Source organism: Diadema antillarum, unplaced genomic scaffold, assembly GCF_040938485.1.
Source record: "Diadema antillarum isolate AM-2024a unplaced genomic scaffold, OU_Dant_1.0 seq00001519_RagTag, whole genome shotgun sequence".
NCBI lineage: Eukaryota > Metazoa > Echinodermata > Echinoidea > Diadematoida > Diadematidae > Diadema > Diadema antillarum.
Window position 1 is genome coordinate 163,064 of NW_027272251.1, and position 25,543 is coordinate 188,606.

Genomic DNA, 25,543 nt, shown 5'->3' on the forward strand with positions numbered 1-25,543 from the left:
AAGTTAATTGACATTGACAACCTGGCAATTCGTGACAGTCCGTTTATTAAGAAAGATACTACATTGTAGAATGGATTAAGCAAGGACCAAGGGGATCAAGAAAATGTGTGTCTGGATTCCTCACCAAAGCTACCTTGTACCCAAGTTTAGCAGCGCACTTGAGGTAGAGCACGAGTAAACAAAAGGAATGTAACAGAAATCACATTATCTGAAGCTTAAGTGATTCCTGTTACATTCTTTTTGTTCACCTAATTATTCATCCCAGGAGACAATAAGCTCTATCCATGAGCTGCCGTCTAACCAGGAGAAGGACACCAGGGTAGCGCTCTACCTCGAGTATTCCACTATTAAGCTTGGGTACAAAGCAGCTGTGGTAAGGACACCAGACACAGACATTTTCTTGATCTTCTCGCACCATGCTTACTCCGTCACCCTCACTATCCTCCTTGATAAATGGACTGTCGAGCATTGCCAGATTGTGAATGTCGTTGAACTGGCATACAGAATCAAAGGGAGCTGGCTACTGTACCACAATACTTGGACGACATGTGTTTACAGGGGAAAATGTAACAAGTGCCTTCGGACCCCTAAAGAATCTACAAAGCTACCCCATGTACCATACAGCATTCAGGAGAGAGTAGTATGACATTATAATCTCTGCAATATTTTACTGAAATGTGGTAAATTGTTCAATATTACATTATAATGAACACTGCTGAAATCTTACAACATGACTTTGAAATGTGCCAATGTTTTTTGTCCCCCACTTAAACCTTGGAGATGGGTGGTCTGTAGAGCCAATAAAAGGTGACAGAAGACATTGGAGCATTCACATGCCTAATGTATGACCATAAGAGGTGGAGAAGTCTATTTACAGCAGCATCATCCAAAGCAGATGATGGGAGAGGGCGAACAAATGACGACAAACTCCAATGTAGATTTCTTCATGCTCCCACCTTGCAGAGACAACCTTATCCCACACATTAAATGTGTGACCCATCGCCTTGCCATCTTAAAGAGAGCTGACCAACCAATCTTCTGGTGCTCTGTATATGACTCCTTTGATTCTGGACAAGGATGGCAGAAGGTAGCCTTTGTTATGATGGAGCCAGTGTGGTCAAGTGGCCCTATCTTTCCGACTTCCCTCATTGACTTGCTTCAGAAAATTACTGAGGAAATGAAGGAGGATGAAGAAGAGGAGCCAGATATTGATTACAATGATCGTTTTGATGATGACTACCGGTAGAGAAATTAAAGAAGTGTGAAATGAAAACCTGATATATCGCATAACCGCTTCTGTGGTTTGTACAGTTACACAGGATGAGCATTCAGAATACTTTTTTAAGAAAAGTGAAGTCATATTGTGTTACTTTATATTTTTTCAATATATACGTTAATTCCATACTTCATGAAAAGCATATGCACAATGTCATGTCACAAACGTTGAAATATATAGATGATGACTGGCGGCGGAGGGAACATACCCAATGTTCCACTCGAAGGGTTTGAAATGCTATTGAGGGAGGTTATAAGTGCGGTGCGGTCCAGCTAGGCCTTAATTCTGTCATTTGTCACGTGGAAATGTTTTCCCATGGGAGAACATTACAAGAATGTTCGCCCATGGGCGAGTATAACGAATGTACTTCCATCACGTGACTGTGTTCAGCCAATCACTAATCGGTATGTGACTAATCCTTTCAAAATATCGTTTTGTCTTTTGATAATAGCTTGAATATTGCGTCTTATATCAGACAACTTTTAACAGAATTCGAAAGGAAACTTAATTCCAATCAATGTGAACTTGAATTGAATGCATACAGAATGTAAGCACAAGAGCGATTCATATGCAAATATTTCTAAATTAAAGTAGCAGCAATCCACATTGATATACAGTCCCTATTCATAGGCTAGATTTCCGGCTGTGAAATGAAATGTTTCTCTTTTTGTTTTCGGACAATATACTTTAAACAAATACATTTGAATGAACTGCTTTTTTAACCTGAGAATAAATGAAACCATTTTGGCATCTAAATTTTTTAAATCGGCTCGACATTTTGACACAGTGATTGTTTCCTTGAGTATATCCCAACTCAAACTCGTTTTAAATATAAAATGAAACGAAATTGAACGCGCACAAAGAGTGTTAAATTTCAGTTCAAGTTTTATCTTTGTCCATTAGTCACTTTTAAGTGTTGTGATCAACATTATTATCATGCAATGTGTCACCTCTTTTTACGGGTATTTGCATATGAATTACCACAGTGCTTACATTCTTATTCTATTTTACCAAGTGACGGGTGACAATGCTTGATATTAATTTTCTCTTCAGATTCAATTTAATGTTTTTGATACAAAACAAAAAAGGCCCATTTGGGCAATGATCTAAAGACAGAGTTGTTAGTCACTTTTGTGAGGTATGCAATTTGTCATGTATGTAGCATGAAATATTTGGGCCATTTCCAGAGTAACAGCACTTAATTTTTCATTTTTGGGACATTTCTTGTATCAAATTTGCTTTCATCATGTAAATGACAATCTCAATTGATTCCTCATGCTGTGTTTCGTCTGAAGAAATGTTTTATTTGTCCCCTGTATGTTGTGTATAGTTCAAAAGTTGAACTATTTGGGTACTTTTCAGTGTAACCGATACAGAATTTTTCATATTTTGGACTTTTCTTGTATCAAGCATTTTTTAATCATGTAAATAACCATCTCAATCGATTCCTCATGTCACATTTACTCTGAAAAAATGTTCTATTTTTCCTTGTATTTTGGAAACTTCAAAAGTTATAGAAACTAATGATTTTCCTCGCAAATCCAAGATGGCTGCCAATGACCCCCATGTGACACGATTTTCACTTGGAGAAAAAAAAATCAAATAGACACCCTAAGGGATATAAAAAGGAGAGTGCACGGGACCCCCCCCCCTTTCCTACCAGACTGTTAAGAAAAAGAGGTAAGTTTACTCTTAGGAGGTATGAGATTGTCATGTATATATGTATATAGACTACTTGGGAATATTTCTAGAGTAAACGACACTGGTTTTCCTCGCATGTTTGGACTTTTCTTGTATGTAACTTGCTTTAATCATGTAAATAACTCTCTCAAACGATTCCTCATGCCATATTAACTCGGAATTACTGTTTTATTTGTCCCTGTATGTTATGTAATTCAAAAGTTAAACTAGTTGGGTAGTTTTCGGTGAAAATGACACCGAAATTTGCATGTTTTTAGGCTTTTCTTATTTCAGACTTGCTTTAATCATGTAAATAACCACTGCAATCGATTCCTCGTGTCATGTTTACCCTGCAGAAATGCTTTATTTATAATTCTATGCTGTGTAGTTCAAAAGTTATGGAAGATAATGATTTTCACTGAAAATCCAAGATGGCTGCCAAGATGGCCGCCAATGACCCCCATGGGACACGATTTTTTCTTGGGAACAAAAAAATTCATTAACTAGACACCCTAAGGGTTACAAAAAAGTAAGGTAAAAAAATGTGTTCGGGGGGTGCATGGGGACCCCCCATTCCTACCAGACTACAGGGGCTTGCATGTACTGTTCAAGACGTTCGCATAATGATAGAAGGTTTTTTTTTTTTGTGTGTGTGTGTGTGTGTGTGTGTGTGTGTGTGTGTGTGTATGTTTGTGTGTCTCTGTGTGTGTCTGTGTGTCTGTGTGTGTGTTCAAATTTACATACATGTAAGAGGGTAGCTCTCAGGCAAACACACATGCGCACATGTATCCACACACACATATTATATGCATACACACGCGCACGCAGTATACATGCACACGACACACGCGCGCACGCACGCACGCACGCACACACACACACACACACACACACACACACACACACACACACACAAACTTGAAATTACGATTTGCTTGATGTGGCTGCTAAGGAGGCAATGAACACTCTGTTGTAACCACTGCACGGACGGCTTGATGTCCCTTCCGTATGACCCGTGGATTGAGGGACGGACGTCATAAACCACACACCTGAGAGTTTTCTCCTCAACGAACACCTTGCCCCGTGATAAGAATTTGCCAGAATATGTTAATTTACAAGCCAATTAAAGAAATACTCAAATGTTGTGGATTTTTTTTTGTTTCACTATAAAAGAACTCATGACTACCATATCAGTATACAATATAATTTAAGGTACGTGTACAATTTTCCTCATAAAGTACAGGACAGTAAGTGATAATTTCATCTCCGTAAAGAAATCACAATATCGTGACTCTAAAGAAGAACTCATAAGCTCTTCCTCGGTACGTATACCTGAATCATCCGTCTGTCATTTGCGCTTTGCTTTCCTTGCAAACTATTTTATCCCCTGAATTCGGTCCAGAAATTGACGAGATATCTGTTGAAGTTGCCCTCGATTTAGTCATCGGATCGATGTGGATATGCTTTACGGATTTTTGGCGGCTTTGATGGGACACGCTCGCCAAACATCATGCGAGAACAAGGGGGAGGGGGGGGGGACTACACTATTTGTCATGGAATCCAAATAAGCTATATGACAGTGACAGTGACAGAGCACGAGTATAGTCAAATGCAGCCAATTCCACCCCCGCCTCATGAAGGAGAGTACGCTGTCAACGGTCAAAGTAGTGTCGCTGTAGTCAGTGGTAATGTGAAAATGGAAAAAAAAGGAGAGAGAATTGTTTGTACACATCTGTGTATGACAATCTACTGCGTTTAAAGTCAGCACTGTTGTAAACCCAAGAATAACGGAATAGGAAAGACGACATTGCTAGAATATGAAGAAAATGCGAAGAGAAGCAATTAAGAGCAGGAACAAAATTGTAGTACTTAGTCCTTCGATCTCCACGCTCTATATGGATGGGATCAATGGGCGCATCCTGGGTGCATGTCACGAGTTCGAGACCCACGAGTCATACAGCCCATGAGTTCAACACTAGGCAAACGAGGCATGTGAGTTCGACACTTTATTAGCAAACAAGGACCACGAGACCGACACGTTAAGCCCGTGAGGTAATGTCGAACTCGTGGGCCGTTTTCACCTAGTGTCGAACTCGTGGACTTTTTTTTTTGACTAGTGTCGAAGTCGTGGGTCTTCTTTGCCTAGTGTTGAACTCGTGGACTTTTTTGACTAGTGTCGAATTCGTGGACCTTTTTTTGACTAGCGTCGAACTCGTGGGCCTTATTTGCGTAGTGTTGAACTCATGGACTTTTTTTGACCAGAGTCGAACTCATGGACCTTTTTTATTGACTAGTGACGAACTCGTCGGCCTTATTTGTCTAGTGTCGAACTCATGGACTCTATGACTCATGATTCGTGGTTGTCGATCTCGTGGGGTGACCCCGGCAGGTGGTTATTGAATCAGAGAGTGTGTTGATCAGGTGGTTTTTCCTCTGAGGAGAGGGAGGGGGGGGGGGGGGGGGGGAGGAAGGGGGGCTAAGATCGGGGAAAGGAAGGGAAGAATATCTTCATCTGTCTCTATCTCTGGTATTGTCCCTAGTACACCATTGTACCTCGGTTTTGTATCTCAGTTTATTATGATACCGAAAACGTTACAGCATATAATAATTCGTTTATGTAAGGGAACACTCGTCACAAGTTTTGTTTTGTTTTGTTTTGTTTTGTTTTGTTTTGTTTTGTTTTGTTTTTACTTCTAGAGATGTGCCCTCAGCATGACAGCGATTGTCCAAATTGATTGCATTGTTACCTCTACCTATAAATTATATTCAAGATTCAAGATTCAAATCTATTTTCATTTCAAGCAAATAAACAGAGAAATTATATACAATGAATAAGCAGAACATATTTGTAATAATTGCAAAAACGTAGATTAACAAGGTATATGTGAAAATGAGTAACACGTGAAGGAAACATAATTGTATTTTTTTTTCAATAATGAATATACATAAATGCATATATATATATCTGCTGGAAATAAATGCCACTGAACTGAAACTGAACTGAATCAATTTGATCTAGGCACGAGGGCTTAGAATCTCCTGACGTAGTTCTATCCACCACCAAATTATTTTATAAGAAGCTCATTAGTGGGGACAAGCTAAAAGGTATCAAGACAATTAGCAACCAATCAGATGATGTCTGGAAAAATTAAGATTTTCCAACGCTATGAAAGATATTCGTATTCGTATATGCATGTAAATAATTTCATTGCATCAAAGCGATGTTCAGACAGGGCCTTTCGTTCTGTTTGTCATTGAAATGTCCCTTTAGCTTAAATGGATTGCGCATGACAGCGTGATAACTGAGCAAATATTACGGCATCGCTGCGCATGTTTGAATTGACCTACATGTGTCAAATCCGATTAAGCGAAATACACTGATCGTTCTCAATACGATAACTTTATTGGTTTGCATATCGTGAATTAACGCTTCTTTCCTCCTCGTTGCGGTTGAAAGCAGAGCTGTTAAGTAGAATGTTCTAACGTTTTTAACACTTGATTTATAAACATACTCAAAAAGAAGGTTTAATGTGAGTATATTAAATCTGTATACTCGTGCTGAAAGAAAGATAATTCTTAAAACAAGTGGCCAATTGTCTGAAAAAAGAAGAAATGATTCAAGCCATTGGTAATGAAACGCACAGTGGCAGCTAAAAGACTATAAATCGAATTTCACTGAGCCTCGTCGTTTTTGTCTCGAACATTTGATTGCTTGAAAAATCTGAAAAGATGGCTGGATAGCCTATATTCAGCGACACTAATCTGGTCTTCCATGGGGTCCAGTTGGATGTGAGGCGGGACCACTTCACCGGGTTAAATACCCTGCTCCTTGCGATGAATGAATGAAGCGGGATCTTTTACGTGCATGAGTTGTGACTCTCTCACACACGGGACCTCCATTTTATGTCCTATCCGAGGGACAATAAGATAGTCACGTCATCGTGGTCGTGTGTTGACTGTTACGGCAAAGACGACATCTCCGTTGAAATTCCAAGGCAACATTCTCAGCGCAATGTGTTGTAGGGCGTACAACTGTTTTTGGCGCGACACTCGTTCTCGCAGATGCAGATGCAGACGATAACATCAATGAATGTTCGGTCTAATCTGCAAGCCTCCAACGGGAAAGTGTGATCTTTTTAGATTTGTTCACTCCCTCTCAATCTCACCATGTTCGCGATGTAGGCTTCCGTCCGAGAAATCAACCGGGTGGAATCACAATACCATGTTCAGCAAAGCCCAGATGTCTTGAAAAGACCACTGTCTTATTATCAATAATCACCTTCGAAACGTTTTTACAAATGAAGAGTTTTATTGCAAAACAAGCTAACTTCATTCTTGTTAAGTTGAGATATTTGCGATTAAAGATTCGAAAAAAAACCAAACAAAACAATAGGAAAATACGGGATATATCGAATCAAAATTTCAAGAATATTCTTGTTATGTTGCGATGAGGTATAAAGGGAAAGGTTTAATTTTGCCCTATTTGATGATGGACTTACTTTGAAGTGTTTAAGAATAGCGTTTAGCCCAGTTTGCGATGGATTCTGAGAGCACTGACTGGAAGCACGTCCGCCATGTCCCTGCTGACGAATGGCTGACGTCTGATGCCTGAACATGTTGAAATATGGATGAGTTTTCGTTTGACTTTTGAAAACATGATAAATCATACAACCTCCGCAGAACCCACGTATGCTTTTCTCTTTCAATGAACATATTCATCTGCTGTCGTACAAGAATTCAAGTCATAAATCAAAACGTTTGCTTCGTGTTGGTGACTTTTCATTTTGTCATTCTGAAATATCAAATGTCATTATAAAAGGGTACATTTGTTGTAAGTAGGAGAATATTGTCCATGAAATTAATCAATTCCATAGCATGTCAAAAAAGTATTTCCACGTCATTACATGCATTGCATCACATTTGCAAGGAAACATTTAACAAAACGGCTTGTGGCTTTATTTCCCATGTGAAAGACGTTATTGAAAAGCTGTGTATACAAACTCCATACCGTCGTTACCGTTGCGAAACCAGTTCTTTTTTTCCAGCTTTGTTACTGTTCTTTCGTTGTTGTTGTTGTTTGTTTTTTTGGAAGAATTAAACAATTTATATTTAGAAGACCGATGAGAATTACCTTGTTGTTGCTTTTTTCCCGCAGTCCTTGATTAGTTTATACCTCTGCTCTTACGAATGCAATTGCAAATACTATTACTGTGTCAAATATGCAGCAATATATAATTATCTCTATTCAAATACTTTAGGATGACGACTCGAAGATGATAGCTACTTTCTAAACCTAATTTCTTGTGTCACAGAAGTACAAAAACCATAGCTGTTTTCTTTTTCAGTAGTTTGATAGCCAAAGCCCTTTGCCCCAGATCAGGCTTTAATCCTACACTGAGCTGATATCCCCCTTTTATTTTTTTTTCTCTCTCTTTTAGGCGAGGAAGCCTTGAATGAACTCAATTACGACCAGGACACGAAAATGAGCTTCGTAGTGAACGCCATCTACGCGGTGGCCTACGGCTTGCACTATCTGCAGCAGAAGATCTGCGGTGAGGGCGCTGTCGGGCTTTGTCCGGGGATGCTACCCATTGACGGGCGCGTTCTGCTCGACGTCCTCTTCAACGTCTCCTTCCTGGGCGTGTCCGGCGACCACATCAAGTTCGACGCTAACGGAGACCCTCCCGGCAGGTAATCGATGGATAAAATGCATATATGCATGACCTCTATTCGTCATGACGATACCACAATGTTGTAACGATTACCGATAGACGAGTATGACCCCCTACTTTAACCAATAAGCCCGTTTGTATAGTCTCATTTTGAGCGTAAATAAAAAACAAACAAACAAACAAACAAACAAAACAAAAAACAATCAAAAAGGTGATAACATGCATATCTTAGATTCACTGAGATGAGCATCTGTGATGTGATGATTATTCATGCAATCCGGATATAAATGGTGCTTGCCAGCTCAGCCGCATGGCAGCAAGCCTGGTATTTTGCAATATTGATAGAAAACGCTTGTTGATGCATTCAATTTCAAAACAATGGAATGGACGCTTCCCCAAGTGTTGACTGTGGACCATTCTAGTCATGCAGTTTCATTCTTTGTGTGAACATGAGTTTTGTTGTTTATGAACATGTGCTATTCTTTTATTATCGTTTGTACATTGTATTCTTGAAAAAGAAAAGCCTTTGCGGAAATAGATTAACATTTAAATTGAAATTGAATTCGTAGATACGACATTTACAGTTTCCAACGACTGGACGACGGTCAGTTTGGTTACGTAACTGTGGGAGACTGGCAAGACGGCTTACTGACCATGAACGACTCCATGATGATGTGGAACAATGGCTCGACGACGATGACCAGGTCGTACTGCAGTGACCCATGTCCGCCACACCACGCCAAGGTCAGTAATCTGCGCTATGTCTGTAATGCCGGACAGTTGATTCGATTCGTTTACAGGCGGTTGGTTTTGGCGCAAAACCCGAGTCTTCTACACAGCGTTCTAGTAATATGTTAATAATACTGTACCTTGACAATAATTACTGATTTCCTATCTGTACACAGGAGTACACTAAAATTCGGTGTAATTGCAAATGTTAGTCTGTCAAATTTTATCCTCGTGCGATAACTCAATAACAATTCTTCCATGAGAATTCTCCGTGTGCGTGTCGTACAACAATGCAATATACCGATAATAAACAAAGTGGAAATTTGTTAAAATAAGAATATACCTCACATCATGAATATTGACAAGGATCAGGACTTTTACAGCAGTAAAATCATCATTGACAATGTATTAATGTCATATCCACAGTGTTACATCATCACGCAAGACAATGTATTATTAGGATCATAAGTGAAATACACTTTGTGTGAGAGACACATCCACGTGTTATTTTGGGTCAGAAGAATACTGTCACAGATAGACACAAACACTGCCATTATATGCACATGTCACATATCTAGGATTATAATTTTCCATCATCAACAAGAACAGTCTTGAGATAAAAACCCCGGTGTTCACAAGGGAAAGGCTACTTGTGTCAGTTGAAGTAAGTTACTTAGTCTATAATATCGTAAATGCGAGGTGAATGTTTCTGATAAAGATACGCCATTTAAGTACAAAGCTGGAGCATTTTAAATCCCCCCTCTGCGATTATTATGCATCGACAACTCACCCATTTTTCCCATTAAAACAAGCAGACTAATCGGCCGAATGAAATGTATACACCATACATGCTTTTTTGCTGCCGACTTGCACAAACGCGTGATAATTAATGGGCTGTATCAGGCCCGTGGTCACAGCAAGAGTTAGCGATGTTGAAACATTTTTCCACTTAGCTCAAATGTGTATAATTTACTTCACGTAAAGTGCCTTTAAGATAATTAGGAATTACAATATTATGTATAGTACGTTGACCCTCACATATTGCGAGCGGCCGTCACTTGATGCTTTACCTCAAATCGGTGTTTCGATGGCGTCTTCTAATTTCCTTTAAGTCTACCTTATTTTGCTATGCGACCTTAATTTCGCGTCTCGTATTCGAATATCATATCGGTTTCTTTCGCTGTGCGTTTTGCCGTCGTAACTATATAGCTCTCTATTTCTTAACAGTATTTATTCCTTCTTCTTTTTTTTGACTCCTTGGATTTGACGGCATCAATTTACCCACAAGGACGGTATCTCTCCAATACAATCCCCCGCAATCTGTTTTGTGTATAACGTTACACACTTGCCCGTCATTGAGAAGGTCCCGCATACGTTTTTGTCATTCTTCGCGCGTTCTTTTTTTTTTTTCTCTCTCTCTCCTTTCCTTGATGAAGTCGGTTGCTTTAAGTAAGATCATGCGGTATACATTTTCGATCAATGATAACATAATTATCCATGGTTTCTTTTCATTGATTTGATTGATTTCTTAATCAAATAAATTTACGAGTGGTTTTCGCATCCTTTATTTGCTATCTTATTCTATAATGTTGGTTCAGTATATCAAACGTTTCCATGAAGTGACTTTGCAAATTCCATTTTTATCTGATCTACATACAAATCATTGCCCGTCTAATGCGAATACTGAAAATGGATGACCAAAGTCATTGGCATTGATAAGATACAGGTGTGCGTCATTAATCCTTTGTGTCCCTTAATCCAAATCCGCCTTCGCCTATTAGTTATACGTGGGTGCATGTCACAAACACAACGCCCATGAGTCATACAACCCGAAAATCATTCGGTCCACGAGTTACACAACTCACGAGGCACACAACCGAGCTATACACACGAAGTGGACAAGGCCTATGAGCTTAACATCATGTAAGATGGGCCCACGAGCGTTACGGTCCACGAGCTATAGACACAAGGCAAAAATAAGATTCGCGAGCTTGACACTACACTGTAAAAACATCGGTGTTAGATTTAACACCACGGGTGTTAAATCTAACACCGGTCAAACTTCAATAAAGGACCACACCCACAGGTGTTGAAAATGCACTGTGATGGTGTTGAAAAGTGTTCACCTGACACTTCGTGGTGTTAAAGGACAAGTTCACCTTCATAAACATAAGGATTGAGAGAATGCAGCAATATTAGTAGAACACATCATTGAAAGTTTGAGGCAAATCAGACAATCCGTTCAAAAGTTATGAATTTTTGAAGTTTTTGTGCAGTACCCGCTGAATGAGAAGACTACTGCAGTGTATGAATAACTTAGATGTCACATGCGTACAACAATATAAGGAAAATATAAAGAGAATTTCACAAAATTTCATCTTTTGAAAAAAGTACACATTCCCCTGACTCGTTACCAACAAATAGTATGGGTAATATTATTCCCCCTGCCTTTAGAAAGAGGCAAGTCAAGTGCTCTTTTATTATGCGAAAAAAGTGAAAATATGTTGAATTTTCTTTTACATTTTCTTTATACTGTTGTACGCATATGACTCACAAGCTGTAGTAGTCTCCTCATCCAGCGGTTCCAACACAAAAATTTAAAAAAATTCATAACTTTTGCATCGATTGTCCAATTTTCCTCAAACTTTCACTGATGTGTTCTACTAATATTGTTGCATTTTCTCAATCCTTATGTTTATGAAGGTGAACTTGTCCTTTAATTTGACACTGTATCTGGTGTTATTTTGACACTGTACTGGTGTTAAATTAAAAAATGACACCACATGGTGTTGATTTGATATTTGTTGGTGTTAATATCAATGGTTTAACACCCGTCCAGCTTCAATAAGAGACCACACCAGCTGGTGTTACTTTGGTGTAAATCTATTTTCACATTTTTTTCAAAAATCTAGTATTTTAATGTAAAATTCTTGATCGTCTTGTTAAAATTAAAAATCAACAGAAGTGCAGTTACTAAGAAACTCTTCAAAAAACAGTTTAAAATTTGGAAATGACACCAGGAGGTGTTAATTTAACACCATAAATGAGCACCGAAAATTTAACACCAGCTCGGTGTTCACTATTTAACACCGGACTTTTTGCAGTGTAGGCAAAAAAAAAAAAAACGGTCCACGAGCTGGACATTATTATCATATCACGGTGCTTATCATGGTGCTTAGCCTAGTGTTGAGCTCGTGGGCCCTATGTGCCCAGTGTCTTACTCTTGGGCTATATGACTCGTGGATATCGAGCTCGTGGGATGACCCCATTACGGTTACCTGTTGTTTCCTGTAGAAAGTCTAACGGAGTTTCTCAATCTCTTGTATGAAACAGGTTAATCCACTGGGAAAGTATTGCCTCCTTCAGCGATCACCTGACATTAATTTGTGATCCCCACCAGCACTGGAAAAGTTTCTGCGATCATTATCGGCAACGTCGACTCAGCTTTCCGTTGGAACGATCAAAACAAATCAAAATGTATCAAGTAATATGACAACGCGATAAGCAGTGGCATAAATCACGACAAAGCATGAATGTCTTCTTGTGCTTCGATGACTCTATAAAGGAAGAATGAGTAAACAAGACGTATTACTAGTTACATTGAAGTCAACCTGTTAAAGAATAGTCCAAAGTGCAGTACCCGAGTATGTCTGTTGGAAATGTGTGTTATAGCAAAATCAGCTCGACCTCAACGGGTTAAAAGGATAAGGATAAGGATAAATTTGATAAAATGAAAGGAGTATAGGTGGCAGATACTATACATCGAAAAGACGTTCGACTCAGTCACTCAACAACACATAACACGAATCTAACTCCATCGAAAAGTTTCAAGCAATTTCTCCCCGAAAATATCACTCCCCAAAATAGCTCGGAATCTTAGAAGAAAATCGCTTTTTTGCTGCATCAAAATAATACCTCTATTCGCCACACCACTCTGACTGGTGTCTCTGCGCAATAGACTTCGGCGGCTCAGCGTTTCGTTACCGCCCAGAAGCAGCTGGCGAGCTCCGATGATGTCTGAGTCGGAAGAAATGTCCATGCCTGGCGGTGTCGGATCACGCGGCGGAATATCTTTGGGAGGAGTGTTTTGCGGGACAAATCCTGAATTCTTCTTGTTTAGTCCTGTCTGCTCTTCTGGGTATTTGTTCTTTATATTTCCTCTTCGTTTCAATAAAAAAAAAAGAAGACCAAAAAAAAAAAAGACGATGCAATGTCATGAGAGACTGTAAGATATTTCATATCTTTTTTCCCTCCCTCTCCAACAAAGCACGGCTGTGAAAACAAAGTAAGGGAAGAAAATAAAGTAGAAAAGGACGCGAAAAACAGGACAGAGGATTGCGTCTCTGCCTGAAGAATGTTAAATACACAGATCAAACCTCAAGGCGACTATATTGATATTACAGGTTGATTTCAAAGCATGTATACATCTGTTACTGTCCATAGTAGACACATTGTTAAATTGCAATAGTCCAGCAATAGTATATAGAATTGAATGTTATAACATTAATATGTCAGAAATCGAATCTTTAGCAGGTATAAACTGATGTCAATCGTCTTCACAAAAAGAGAAGAGAAAGGTTATTGTAAATCATGTACTAGAGAAACACAACATAATATTTTTGCTGCAATAATCTTCTTTTTCTTATTCTTATTCTTTCTTTTTCTTATCCAAAGTATATGAAAAAAGAGGTCTGCAAAGCAAAACGTCTACAGAAAGATTACTCAATGCTTCAAGGTCTTCTAGGCGGAGAGGGGGCATTAACATGCAAATTACCCATAGAAAGAGGATCAAAAAGAAGGGAATTAAGTGTGGCGCCTCGGGAACATAATTGAATCAAAATTTTAATCGCGTAGCGCGGTACCAACTTTAACAATCAATGAACTTAAACACATTTTCCAGACATTTTGAGCTCGTCGGATGTTTAATACTTTTACCTCCCAAATTAAAAGCAATAAATCCTGCTCGGCGACACGCAATAAACGCTGAGTTTAAATACCGCGGATGAAAAGTTAATAAGAAGTGAACTAACGTCAAAGATCATCACCCCGTCCGAGTTCTTAAGGAGTCACGGAAAGGGGGCTAGATTGTCCCAGTGAACTTAGAATGATCGGTCCCCGAGCAAACTTCCAATACTTTGCGTCAAAAAACTTGAATATATAAACATTAATGAAATAAACAAAGTTGACGTGAAGATCAACAAAAGATTTATTCAATTGGACAGTGTTGGAACCTTAACCCGTTACAAGGCCTCCCCAAACTCTCCTCTGTGACTGATATATATATTTTTTTTCAGAATCCGCCATGTAGTGAAGGAACATTTTTTATAATGGTATTGCCTGGGCTATTCGGATAGTGCGGCCCGTATGTTCGTTCGTTTGTATTTATTCTGCTTCTCAAATCAAATTAAAATGAATTTAAGCAAAACATAACCAAATGACAAAGGAGCAACACAAAAGCGCAGTTTATACTACATGCATAAAAACATCACTGTGAAACATTAATGGTCGCATACAAATACAGAAAAGGCAAAACATTTGATTCAACAAGGAAGCAGGAAACCGTCATCATAAGCTTGGCTCTATTGGGCTGATGGCTTCTTTGGAAATGTAGCTAAAATGTCTTTGCCTCTCACAAAAGGTAGTTTTTATATTCTAAACTATAGTTATTGTTATCATTATTTCTATTATTGTTATATATCTATTATTATTATTATTATTATCATTATAATGATGATGATGATTATCATTATGATAATAATAATGATAATAATTATGATAATAATAACAATGATAATAATAATAATGACAATCATTATTATTATTATTATTATTATTATTATCATCATCATTATTATCGTTATTTTTATCATTATTCAGTATGTTGTATAAAAAGAAGATGCGAAGGAGTGCTGTGCTACTATACTTATACTATACTGAAATAAACTTTAAGAAAGTCTGTTTTTTCTCTCGATTTCTACATGAGTATTATATGGCATGTTACCCTTGATTAAATACCATAGTGTGGTACTCCTGGATAGGTAAGAAATTCGAAAATCATACACTAAAAGGAGAGGAGGAGCATTGTCGCTATGTATCCACTGCTGTCATTGGCTACACGACAGCTTACCTCACTATTTCAATAATACCTGCACTCGTGCTTTTGGCCATTCTCGTTCAATAGTCTATTGAACTATGCAATCATGCACGCTGCTACGTATCATATCATTATTGCATCGAAGCTGAATCCGTAAACGGACTACAGGGCTCAATGACGTCATAAATCACGATACGGCGATACCTGATTATCCACTCGATTGCCTTCTCGATCAAGGCTACATTGAGATTACGCTACGGGACGTGACATATGAATGGATGGAAGACAGTGGTAATGCAGCAACGCTTTTGCTGCAGATTGTTTGCCTTTAGAGCATCGCTCATTACTCTCCCCTCTGACAACTGTATATGAATATACCGTATACGATTACATATATATATATATATATATATATATATATATATATATATATATATATGTAGAGAGAGAGAGAGAGAGAGAGAGAGAGAGGATATATATATATATATATATATATTATATATATACTTAGAGAGAGAAAGAGAGAAGAAGTGTGTGTGAGAGAGAGAGAGAGAGAGAGAGAGATAGACTGAGAATAATTAATTGCAACGGATTAAAAGAGTACACAATAAAGTGCAGAGAAGATTTAAACTTAATTCTAGAAAATGAAAAGTCATTCAATTTCACTTTTTGTTGCGCAGTATAGTATTATGATATAATTGTATTTTGATATAAAATACATCATACGTTTATATTTCATATTAACCCCTTAGCAACTAAAGATTCCGTACATAGTGGCCTATTGTTCCCTGGAAGGTAAAGCAATATTACTCTCATTTCGACAACTTTCTGAATTATGCAAAATAGATTCCTGCGTGTTTTTTTTTGTCTATCACAAGTTATGTTTATTTGAAAGCCTATTAAGACTTTACCAAGTCACTTGTGTGTCACAGAAATAATTCTGACATATTTTTGTTGACCCACGACCTCTTTCAAAGTACGTAATAATATTCTATGTGAAAATAATAAAAATAGTGAAGCATAAACTTAAAAAAAAACAAGTAGACTGGCGGTATCGAGCGGTCCAGTTACTAATGGGTTAATTCTTGGAACAACGGCATAATGAGAAAAAAAATAATTTCGTATAAAAGCACAACATCAACTTTAGGGAAACCGAAACATGGTGGGGTTGAATCAATTACTATCATTTCATTTTTTCCCCATTTTATTTCATTTCAATTTCAAATTACCTCGATAACCTATTCTACATTTTGTGACAGACGACGAGAAACTAGCAACATTCAACCTTTTTTGTCTATCTTAGTCTTATAAACATTGAAACATCTGCTATGCGTTGTTATGATAAGCATGCATAACGCATACCAAATATTTCAGAGTGCACGTCAGGAGTTTGACCCCCACGAGTCATACATCCCATGAGCTTGTCACCAGGCAAATAAGGCCCACGAGTCCAACGCTAGGTAAACAGTGCTCGCGAGTCCCACACTAAGCAAAAAAAGACAAAAGAAAAAACTGGTCCCCGCGACCGACATATTAAGCCCAAGGATATAATGTCAATCTCTTGGGCCTATGTACATGTTTGACACTGGTATTGATGTCTTGTATAGTACGCCCTTTATCACCACGTGGACTGGCAATATAAACACACAATACACACACACAGACAGACAGACAGACAGATAGAAAGACACACACACACAATTGTTCATATGCACACAAACTAACAATCCCTATCATAACTACGCAACATTTAGTTTAAAAAAAACCCCAGAAGTCAATTTTAAATCTAAACACCTTGATAGACGTCACGTCTTCCATTCAAAAAAACACTGCGATAACCTATCGGTCAGTGATAAAGTTTGTCGTATAATTAGCGTTGGTCAGCTAGGGCAGGTTTCTTTCAACCTCCACCTTCTCGAGAAGAATACTTCGGGCTCTTTGATGAAGCTTGTGTGATGGATCGGGTAAGAACCACTCACTACTAGTACCTTTATTGATGAAGTTAATTAACGCAAACGCCTGTATTTAGAATCTCCACTATTGAAGACGAGGGGATCAGTGGCAACGGGCTATCCTTCACAAAAATAGGCGGAGCAGGCAGTTTGACTGTGCATATCTCACAACGGAATGTTGTGACTTTATAACAGCAGTATCGTTTATCATTAATGCTCATGCCCCCCTCCCCCTTCCTCACTGAATGAATCTGTATTCGGTCATAACACCACTCAGCGCTAGAAACATACCATTATCAATGTTGCTATTTTGCTATTTGTATACAGGACTGATCACCATCAGAGTTCACATATCATCAATATTACCGCCATACTGTGGCCTTTATACAATTCGACCTCGATTATCCGGCAATGTCGGGACCGGCGCTCATCCGGATAAGCGAATTGGTCGGATATGGTAGACACAAGGTTATAGCTGCCGTCCAAGCTGCCGTCCCAGTGCACTGGCAGCTAGGCATGCAGGTAGCGTACCCCGCAACGGTGGTGTAATCTATTCTAGCCTGCGCAAAATTGTATTCCCTTCTTCACAAAAATAAAGTATACCTTTTTCTGAAAATCATATATGTTTTACCTCATTAGATATTGAGAAACCTATCATGCACATCTTATGAAATTAGTGAAATAGATCCATGAAAAGATGTTAAAGTCACTGTTTTTTTCTCAATTTTTTGATGAAAAAAAAGTCCTTCACTGCGTGAACGCGTCCGGCCATAACAGAGATTTCCAGATAAAAGGAGGCCGGATAATCGAGGTCGAACTGTAATAACAATTACTGTCCTAATTGATCTCGCTTAGTACAAACAAACCCGCTATCATTCTACCAACTCCAAGAGTTCTCATCCGCACGTTCATAACACGGTTTCGTTGAAGAAACCTCTAAGTCTATAGGAGTTACAATCTCTCTATCAAACCAATAAAGAAGATACGCACATACTTTATTCACGTGTTCCCGCTATATACTCTGGTGGTATTACACTCTACATTTTGCACACTCACACAGTGTCTGTATATACTAGGATCTTAATGGAATGCAATGTGTGTGTAAAGACGCCCATTATCATAATGCCCTTGTTTCCTATTGGTATTCCATCACTACCTGTATAAAGAGCCCATAGAGTAGTGATTTGAATAAAAAATGACATCAATTTTCACTCTTGGCTATGTGGGGTTTTTTTTCTACACCGCAGGATATACGTGACAACGTTGAGTGCTGCTGGGCTTGTGTACCCTGCCAAGAAAACGAATACATGCTGAACGAGTATACGTGTGTCGCGTGCCATCAGGGATGGTGGCCAACGGAGGAACTGGACGGTAAGACTAGTTCACAGCATTTTTTTTCTACCTGCTTTTTAATCCCAGCCTCCGCCTCTGATGACTGTCGTATGTGTTTCCACTCATTTATTCATGTTAAAGAGTACCATCGTATTGATATTCATTATTCATATCTCTGACAATTAACGCTCTGCTAAAGTTTGACTATATAGTAATAAACTTTTCGTGACACATTATGTCAGTGTCATTAATTTGCAATGTATTTAATGCACTTATTCTGTTACACCTACTCTACCGTAATTACGTTCGCCAGCACTTCGAGCAATATTGCCTCTACTTCTCATCCAGCACATAACTATATTGATAAAACTGAAAGCAAGTATCCCTTCGTAATGTCACAATGGATATGACTTTCTGAAATGCTATAGTGAAGCTCTGAATGAATTAAAGTGGGGTAGAAAAAGAAAACTGCTGACGATATTACCATCATCAAGCTATAACATACTGCATCGACACCATTCGCAAATCCCACTATCTTAATAGTATTCGCTTCATATTTTGTGACAATATCTTGGCTCTGTTGTTCTAATTATGGCATCAATGCGCACTCTAAGAAGTTATACATTTGATGTAATCAGAAGTATGTTTTCTACACTTGGAGTTATCCAAGGTAGATCGTAACATACTTTGACATATGAGAAAACAGTGCGAAATCCAATAATTCCCAAATATTTGCTGTTATATCAAGGGCCTTACTAATCATAGCTTGAACAACTGCAAATTCTGACCCCATTACCCCTGAAAAAAACCCACAACAACAACAAAGCAAAGAGAGAAGGGGGCGGAACACGTTTTTCTCTAGATTTAACTCCGCGGGTGGCTCACAAAGGATGGTTACGACCTTTCGAACCAGACGTGCTCATTTGTAACATCCCGAAGCTTGATGGGCTTGTATTATGGCTATCGGCAGGATCAATGGCCTTCGGTCTCTCACATCGAACGCTGCGGGCGCTATTCATTCTCAGCGACTGTTACCATGCCAACTACCTTTACCTTAATTTGCCTTTTGTTTGTTTTTTGTTTCTTTGCTGCCTGTAGTCTGCGGCTTGGGCTTTTTTTCTTTTTTAGCATACTTGCTTCGAGACTAAAGTGCAAAGTGAAAGTAGTTAGAGATAGCCATGAAACCGGTTGCAAGGGGAAAGGGGTGGGAGATTAGTACGCGAAGAATTATGTAGCGTGAAATCCTTGCTACGGGAGAGGCTATGGGTCGGTACACTGTATGATGTTCAAATGGATGGGGTGATAAACAGAGTAAATGTGAGGTCGCCTGCAGCCGTATTTCTTATGTCTGGCCATATACCGAGTTCAGTTGAGAGGAAGCCGACCGGCAAATGCCAAGATAGTTTAGCGTCCGGCGGGCCACCTATCGCATTGATCAGAGATTCTCTCCCGGGGGCTTCTCAAGGCTGCGTGGTCATCAAGCCAAAGACGCCGCCACCCGCGACATGTCGACATTGCTGTCACACCCAACTCGCTTCTTACTGTTTTTTTTTTCTACCGCGTTACCATGACAACAGGATGATGTTAATGATGAAGATAATGATGAAATGAGAATGAGTGAGGAGCAACGTACAAAAAAACGATGCAAAGTTACGTCGCGGTGAAAACCGAACGGTGGAAAAATTCTGTGGTCAGGCAGCGATAAAGACAGCACACTCTATTAACAGCCATTAGTAGGAAGGTTTGATTCTTATCTTAGAAAATGCACGATTTTCACATACCGGTAGGTTCACCCGTCCTGAGTGGATAGAGAAAGAAGAAGAACATGGTTTGTGCGTAGGTGTGTATGCAAGAGAGCGAGGGGGGGGGGGAGGGGGGAGCAATGGTCACTTTCTCGTGCCTCTATTGGGATCTTGCATTCAAAAATAGCTACTAAATGGGATGATTTTCCAGTGAGCCTGACAGCTTTAGTCTTTTTTCCCCTCATCTATAAAGTATATGTAGGAAAGTATAGGAAGTATTTCCGTACACCTTCAGTATTTCTCAAATTGATCATTCACCTATCGGGTACGTGAAAGTGTGAATGAAAACCTTATAGAAATATGAAAAATGTGGGCAGTAGCTTCGATAGTATAACATTATCATTAATGCAGTGTTGTTAACGACTGTCCAAATTGAGGCTTAGCTGCTAATCCCTTCAAAGTGTGTTGAAATTGAATTTTGATTTCACTTATAGGCCTATTCTACACACACATAATTACTATTTATTCGAATACCAGGTGATATCCTCTCCGCAGACCCTTTGTTCCTCCACGCTTGACATTTCATCGTTGCTTTTGATGCGTAAGAGCGTCCTCCCCCCCCCTTTTTAGCGGTTTTGTGATGCAGGGTTTCTCTTACACTCACACACACACACAACAAAAACAACAACAAACAAACAAACAAACAAACAAACAAAAACAAAAAATGTATGTGTGAGTTTATATATATATATATATATAATGTATATATACATGCGCATAATATGAACAGTATGTGCGAGCGTGTGGAAGTGTGTATATGAACTTGAAAATTAAGTTGTACGTCCTTTATGAATATCACGCCATATGTACCTGCATTAAAGGTCCCATTATAGGGTTGATGATATATTACCGTATACACCTACACGGATAGTAAATCGTGCCTGTCAATCAGCATTCCTCACCTTCATTATTCGCTGGTGATATCTCCAGGTGTTTTTGATGCCCCCCCCCCCCAATCTGCGTCTGGTATCACAATAAGTATTGTCCTTATAATCCTTCTTCTGGTGTGGGTATACTCTACCGAAAATATCCTTGATCCATTTATTGAATTGAAGGTCGCCCCTCGCTCGAGCCTGGTTGAAGGTGAAACGCTTGGCCTGATTTCCACCAGTTATTTCGTTTTGCACCACACGTGCGCATTGGTTTAACGGCTGAGACGTACATTCACGTACAGCTTACGATAATACCAGATGGAATGACATACCTTTAAAAAAAAAGAAAAAAAAACCACGTACCTGTAAATGACGAAATCCATCGTTCCCAAGAACGTATGAATCTAACCACTGCCAGTCACTATGCGCTGATGATCGGACACGGTTATCATTGCCTTCCCCCTTTCCAAATTAAGTCGCTCAGATCCTAATTATATAAGCACTGTTGATTATCATTGTTATTATTGTAATTATTTTTATTATTATTGTTGTTATTATTATTATCATTATTATTATCATTATTACATTATTATTCATTAATATCATTTTAGGGAAGCACGAATCTGCTTTCCGCTTTGTTGTATTGACATAATTTTTTTTTTGAATAGACACATTTTCAACTATACACATCTTTGTTGTCATCATCATTCTGATCACTAAAATCCTTATCTTTACCGTGTTTACCATCGCTAACAGGATCGTGCACCACAGCTCATTATTCCCAAACTGACATGCAAATTTCCTTCTTGTTTCCCAGTCAATCACTTTTCTTGGAACTAATATATGAGCCTCAAATGAATAGATAAACGAATATGAGTTGAACTCCAGATCTTCAGAAACACCTTTGTTTGAAGAAAAAAGAAAGAAAGAAAGAGTAATATTGCGAAAAGTGGGTCGATTTCCAAGCTTCTAAAGTGAAGAGGTGGTTTCCTGCAAATAAGATTTTTAGTTTTCTATGTTCTCATCTCTCTCTTGCTCAGACTGCTACCAGATCGAGGCGGAGTACATGAAGTGGTATGAGGGCCAGGCCATTGCAGCTGTCTGCTTCTCTTGTTTCGGCATCCTCCTAACTGTCTTCGTCACCGTCACCTTCATCCGCCACAACGACACGGCCCTGGTCAAGGCCTCGAGCCGCGAGAACAGCTACATCTTGCTCGCCGGCATCTACATGTGCTTTCTCGTCACCTTCCCGTACATCGCTAAGCCGTCGACCGAGGTCTGCTACTTCCGCCGCATCGGCCTCGGGCTCAGCTTCTGCATCTGCTACGCGGCGCTGGTGGTGCGCACCAACCGCATGGCACGCATCCTGGCTGGCTCCAAAAAGAAAATCCTGACGAGGAAACCGCGCTTCCTCGGGGGCACCGCCCAGGTCGTCATGACATTCGGCGTCATCAGCATCGAGGTCGGTATCATTGTCGCCATGCTGATCCTGGAGAGACCGGCCGCCATCTACGACTACCCGGCCCTGAACCAGGTGCGCCTCATATGCAACACGACGACCTTCGGGTTCGTGGCACCTCTGGGCTACGACTCCTTGCTCGTCGCGCTCTGCACGCTGTACGCCTTCAAGACGCGCAACCTGCCCGAAAACTTCAACGAGGCCAAGTACATCGCCTTCACGATGTACACAACCTGTGTGGTGTGGCTGGCATTTATTCCCCTCTACTTCGGCAGCGAGTTGAAGGAAATTGTCGTGTGCTTCGCCGTCAGCCTCAGCGCCACCGTCACCCTGGCCTGCCTGTTCTTCCCGAAGACGTACATCATTCTGCTGAAGCCAGAGAGAAACCGGCGCAGCTCGATGACGACCTCAAACCTTGTTCGGATGCACGTAGGGAGTTTTAGCGAGCTCGCACCCAATAGGAGCAACAGTAGCAGTAATGGGACCACAGACGGATGCAAGTACGTATACAACTATGTCAGCCTTTGTGGGATAGTATTTCTGACTTTCCATTGCGTTTCTCATTTAGGTTTGTTCCCTCAAAATTGAATTACATTCACAACGATTTTGTAAAGATTTATACCAATACTTATTACCAATTTACCATTCCTGGAACCTGAGTGTAAAAGACATCAGGTTCTGTCCGTGTAATAGATTATTGGGAAAATGATGAACGTATTACATGTTGTGCTTATTTTGTGATAATAATAAGATTTATTATGTTTGAGACAACAGAAGAAATACTTTTAACAGAGATGAATGCCATCAATATGGAGGGAGGGACAATGTAGATGTTGAATTCACTTAGCGGCAAATATGCATATATCTCTTGTCTTGTTTGTTTCTTCAACACAGTGAAAAACTTCTGGGAAGCGATCGTCAAGGCCACGCTCTCAAGTCGGGCCGAAAGAAGCAGCCGTCATCGACTTCGTCTTCGGCTGCGCGCGAAAAGTCTCGCGAAAAGAACCGCGAGAAGGTGACCAGCTTCGGAAACTCAGGGTTCTTCTCAGCTCTCAGGAGACGCAAGCGACCGATGAACACCAAGCACATGAAGGCGGTGCAGCGCGACAGACTGCTGTCGAAGCGGAAACAGCCGGTGTACCGGTACGGGAACTCGTCGACACCCCTGCCCTCTCAGCCCTCCCCCGTGGAGGAAGCGGACAGCAGCGCGGAGCGATCGATGGGAGAGCACACGACTAGGGCTGAGGAGGCATCGCGAGCGATGGGCTGCCTTAAACCGTCGAGAACAGTCTCAAGGGTAGAGACGTACTCGCCGCATTCTTCCGTGAACGTTGATATCGAAGCACCTGCAGCTGGCTGCAGCGGTTCTCAGGGTAGAGGTCAGAAATCAATTATAAAACCTAGTCAGTCCGTGGCACGGACACAGAATATAGACGAACATTCGTCTTTGCAATTATCTAGAATCCCTTCAAACTCTTCCGCGTCTGTGAGTCTGGGTGCGAAGAGCGCGACGCGGCAACGAAACGATTCCAAACCTCAGGCGTGTGTGCTTCCTCTCAGGGTACGCCGTTCCCATAGCGACGAAACCATCCATAAGAAAACGTCGCCCGGCCCTTCCTCCTCCTCGAAAAACAGCGGTAGCGACTCGCGCTTTCTCGGCGTCGAGAGACCGCAGCGCGCCGCCGGTTCGTACAACCAGATCTACCCGGATCTGTTACAGGTGTTGCCAACAGCGGAAGCGCAGGATTCGTCCGCCGCGTACAGGTGTCGCGGATCAGCGTCGGAGACAGACCAAGAACTTGGGGATATCGATGGACAAATACCAACGGGCGGCGACCAGCGTAGCTCTCGGACAACCGATACCGCCAGGGAAGGTGTGAAGCGAAGTGTGCGCTTTGATGAGAGGACGATCAGTTCGGACAACCCCACTGCCTCAACCAAGAACATCACGGTAGCACGCTGGGGCGAGGGTGATCACGTGGTGTCGATACCAAATGAGATTCTCGGGGTTCTTACCACAATTAAGTCATCAGACGTTTAACGGCACATCTACCAATGTTTACAATATCGGTAGTGACATGTTTGTTGTTTGTCGGTGTTTTTTTTTTGTTATTGTTGTTTTTATTTAATTAAGTTTTCTCATTTCAAATGGAATTCGTATCGGCACACCTGGAAAATCAGGCTTTATGCCCTAATGACTTTTACCTTGTGTTTATGTGAACAATATTTCTATTAACCCACCAGATTGAAGTGCTATTCAGACATTACCCTTTTTTGTGTAAGAATACGCCGTGATTTTGTCGTGAAGTAAAATATACGAAAACCACACGAGATTTCGTTTACGAAATATATACATTTAGCTACATTTCGTCAAATGCTATCTCCAAGTTATATATTCTGGTAAGGTTGAAAATGTGCCGCCTTTGAATTTGCAAACTGATACATATAAATTACTTCCACTTCTCGCTGTTGGAACAATTTTTTTTTTGTATACAGTCTGAATTTAACAGTAAAACATGTTACATGATGTCAGGAGTAAAGAACCGTATCAAAACTGAAATTAACTTCTGATATTACATAAAAGACATGGGGAAGAAAGAGAGTGAGAGAGAGAGAGAGAGAGAAAGAGTGAGAGAGAGAGAGAGAGACACAGTTAGACATAGAGAAAACAATTT

The 25,543-nt window shown here is 40.0% G+C and overlaps 1 protein-coding gene across 1 annotated transcript in view; it reads left to right on the forward strand.

Moving 5' to 3' along the window:
- The window catches only part of LOC139710287 (metabotropic glutamate receptor 1-like), a 160,413-nt gene extending 135,504 nt beyond the window's left edge, over positions 1-24,909 (forward strand). Inside the window, exons 4-8 of the mRNA XM_071622214.1 lie at positions 8,395-8,647; positions 9,198-9,372; positions 18,651-18,774; positions 22,450-23,368; positions 23,763-24,909. Coding sequence (XP_071478315.1) covers positions 8,395-8,647; positions 9,198-9,372; positions 18,651-18,774; positions 22,450-23,368; positions 23,763-24,909 — 2,618 coding nt within the window. The remainder of the gene's footprint in view (positions 1-8,394; positions 8,648-9,197; positions 9,373-18,650; positions 18,775-22,449; positions 23,369-23,762) is intronic.
- Positions 24,910-25,543: the final 634 nt, after the last annotated feature.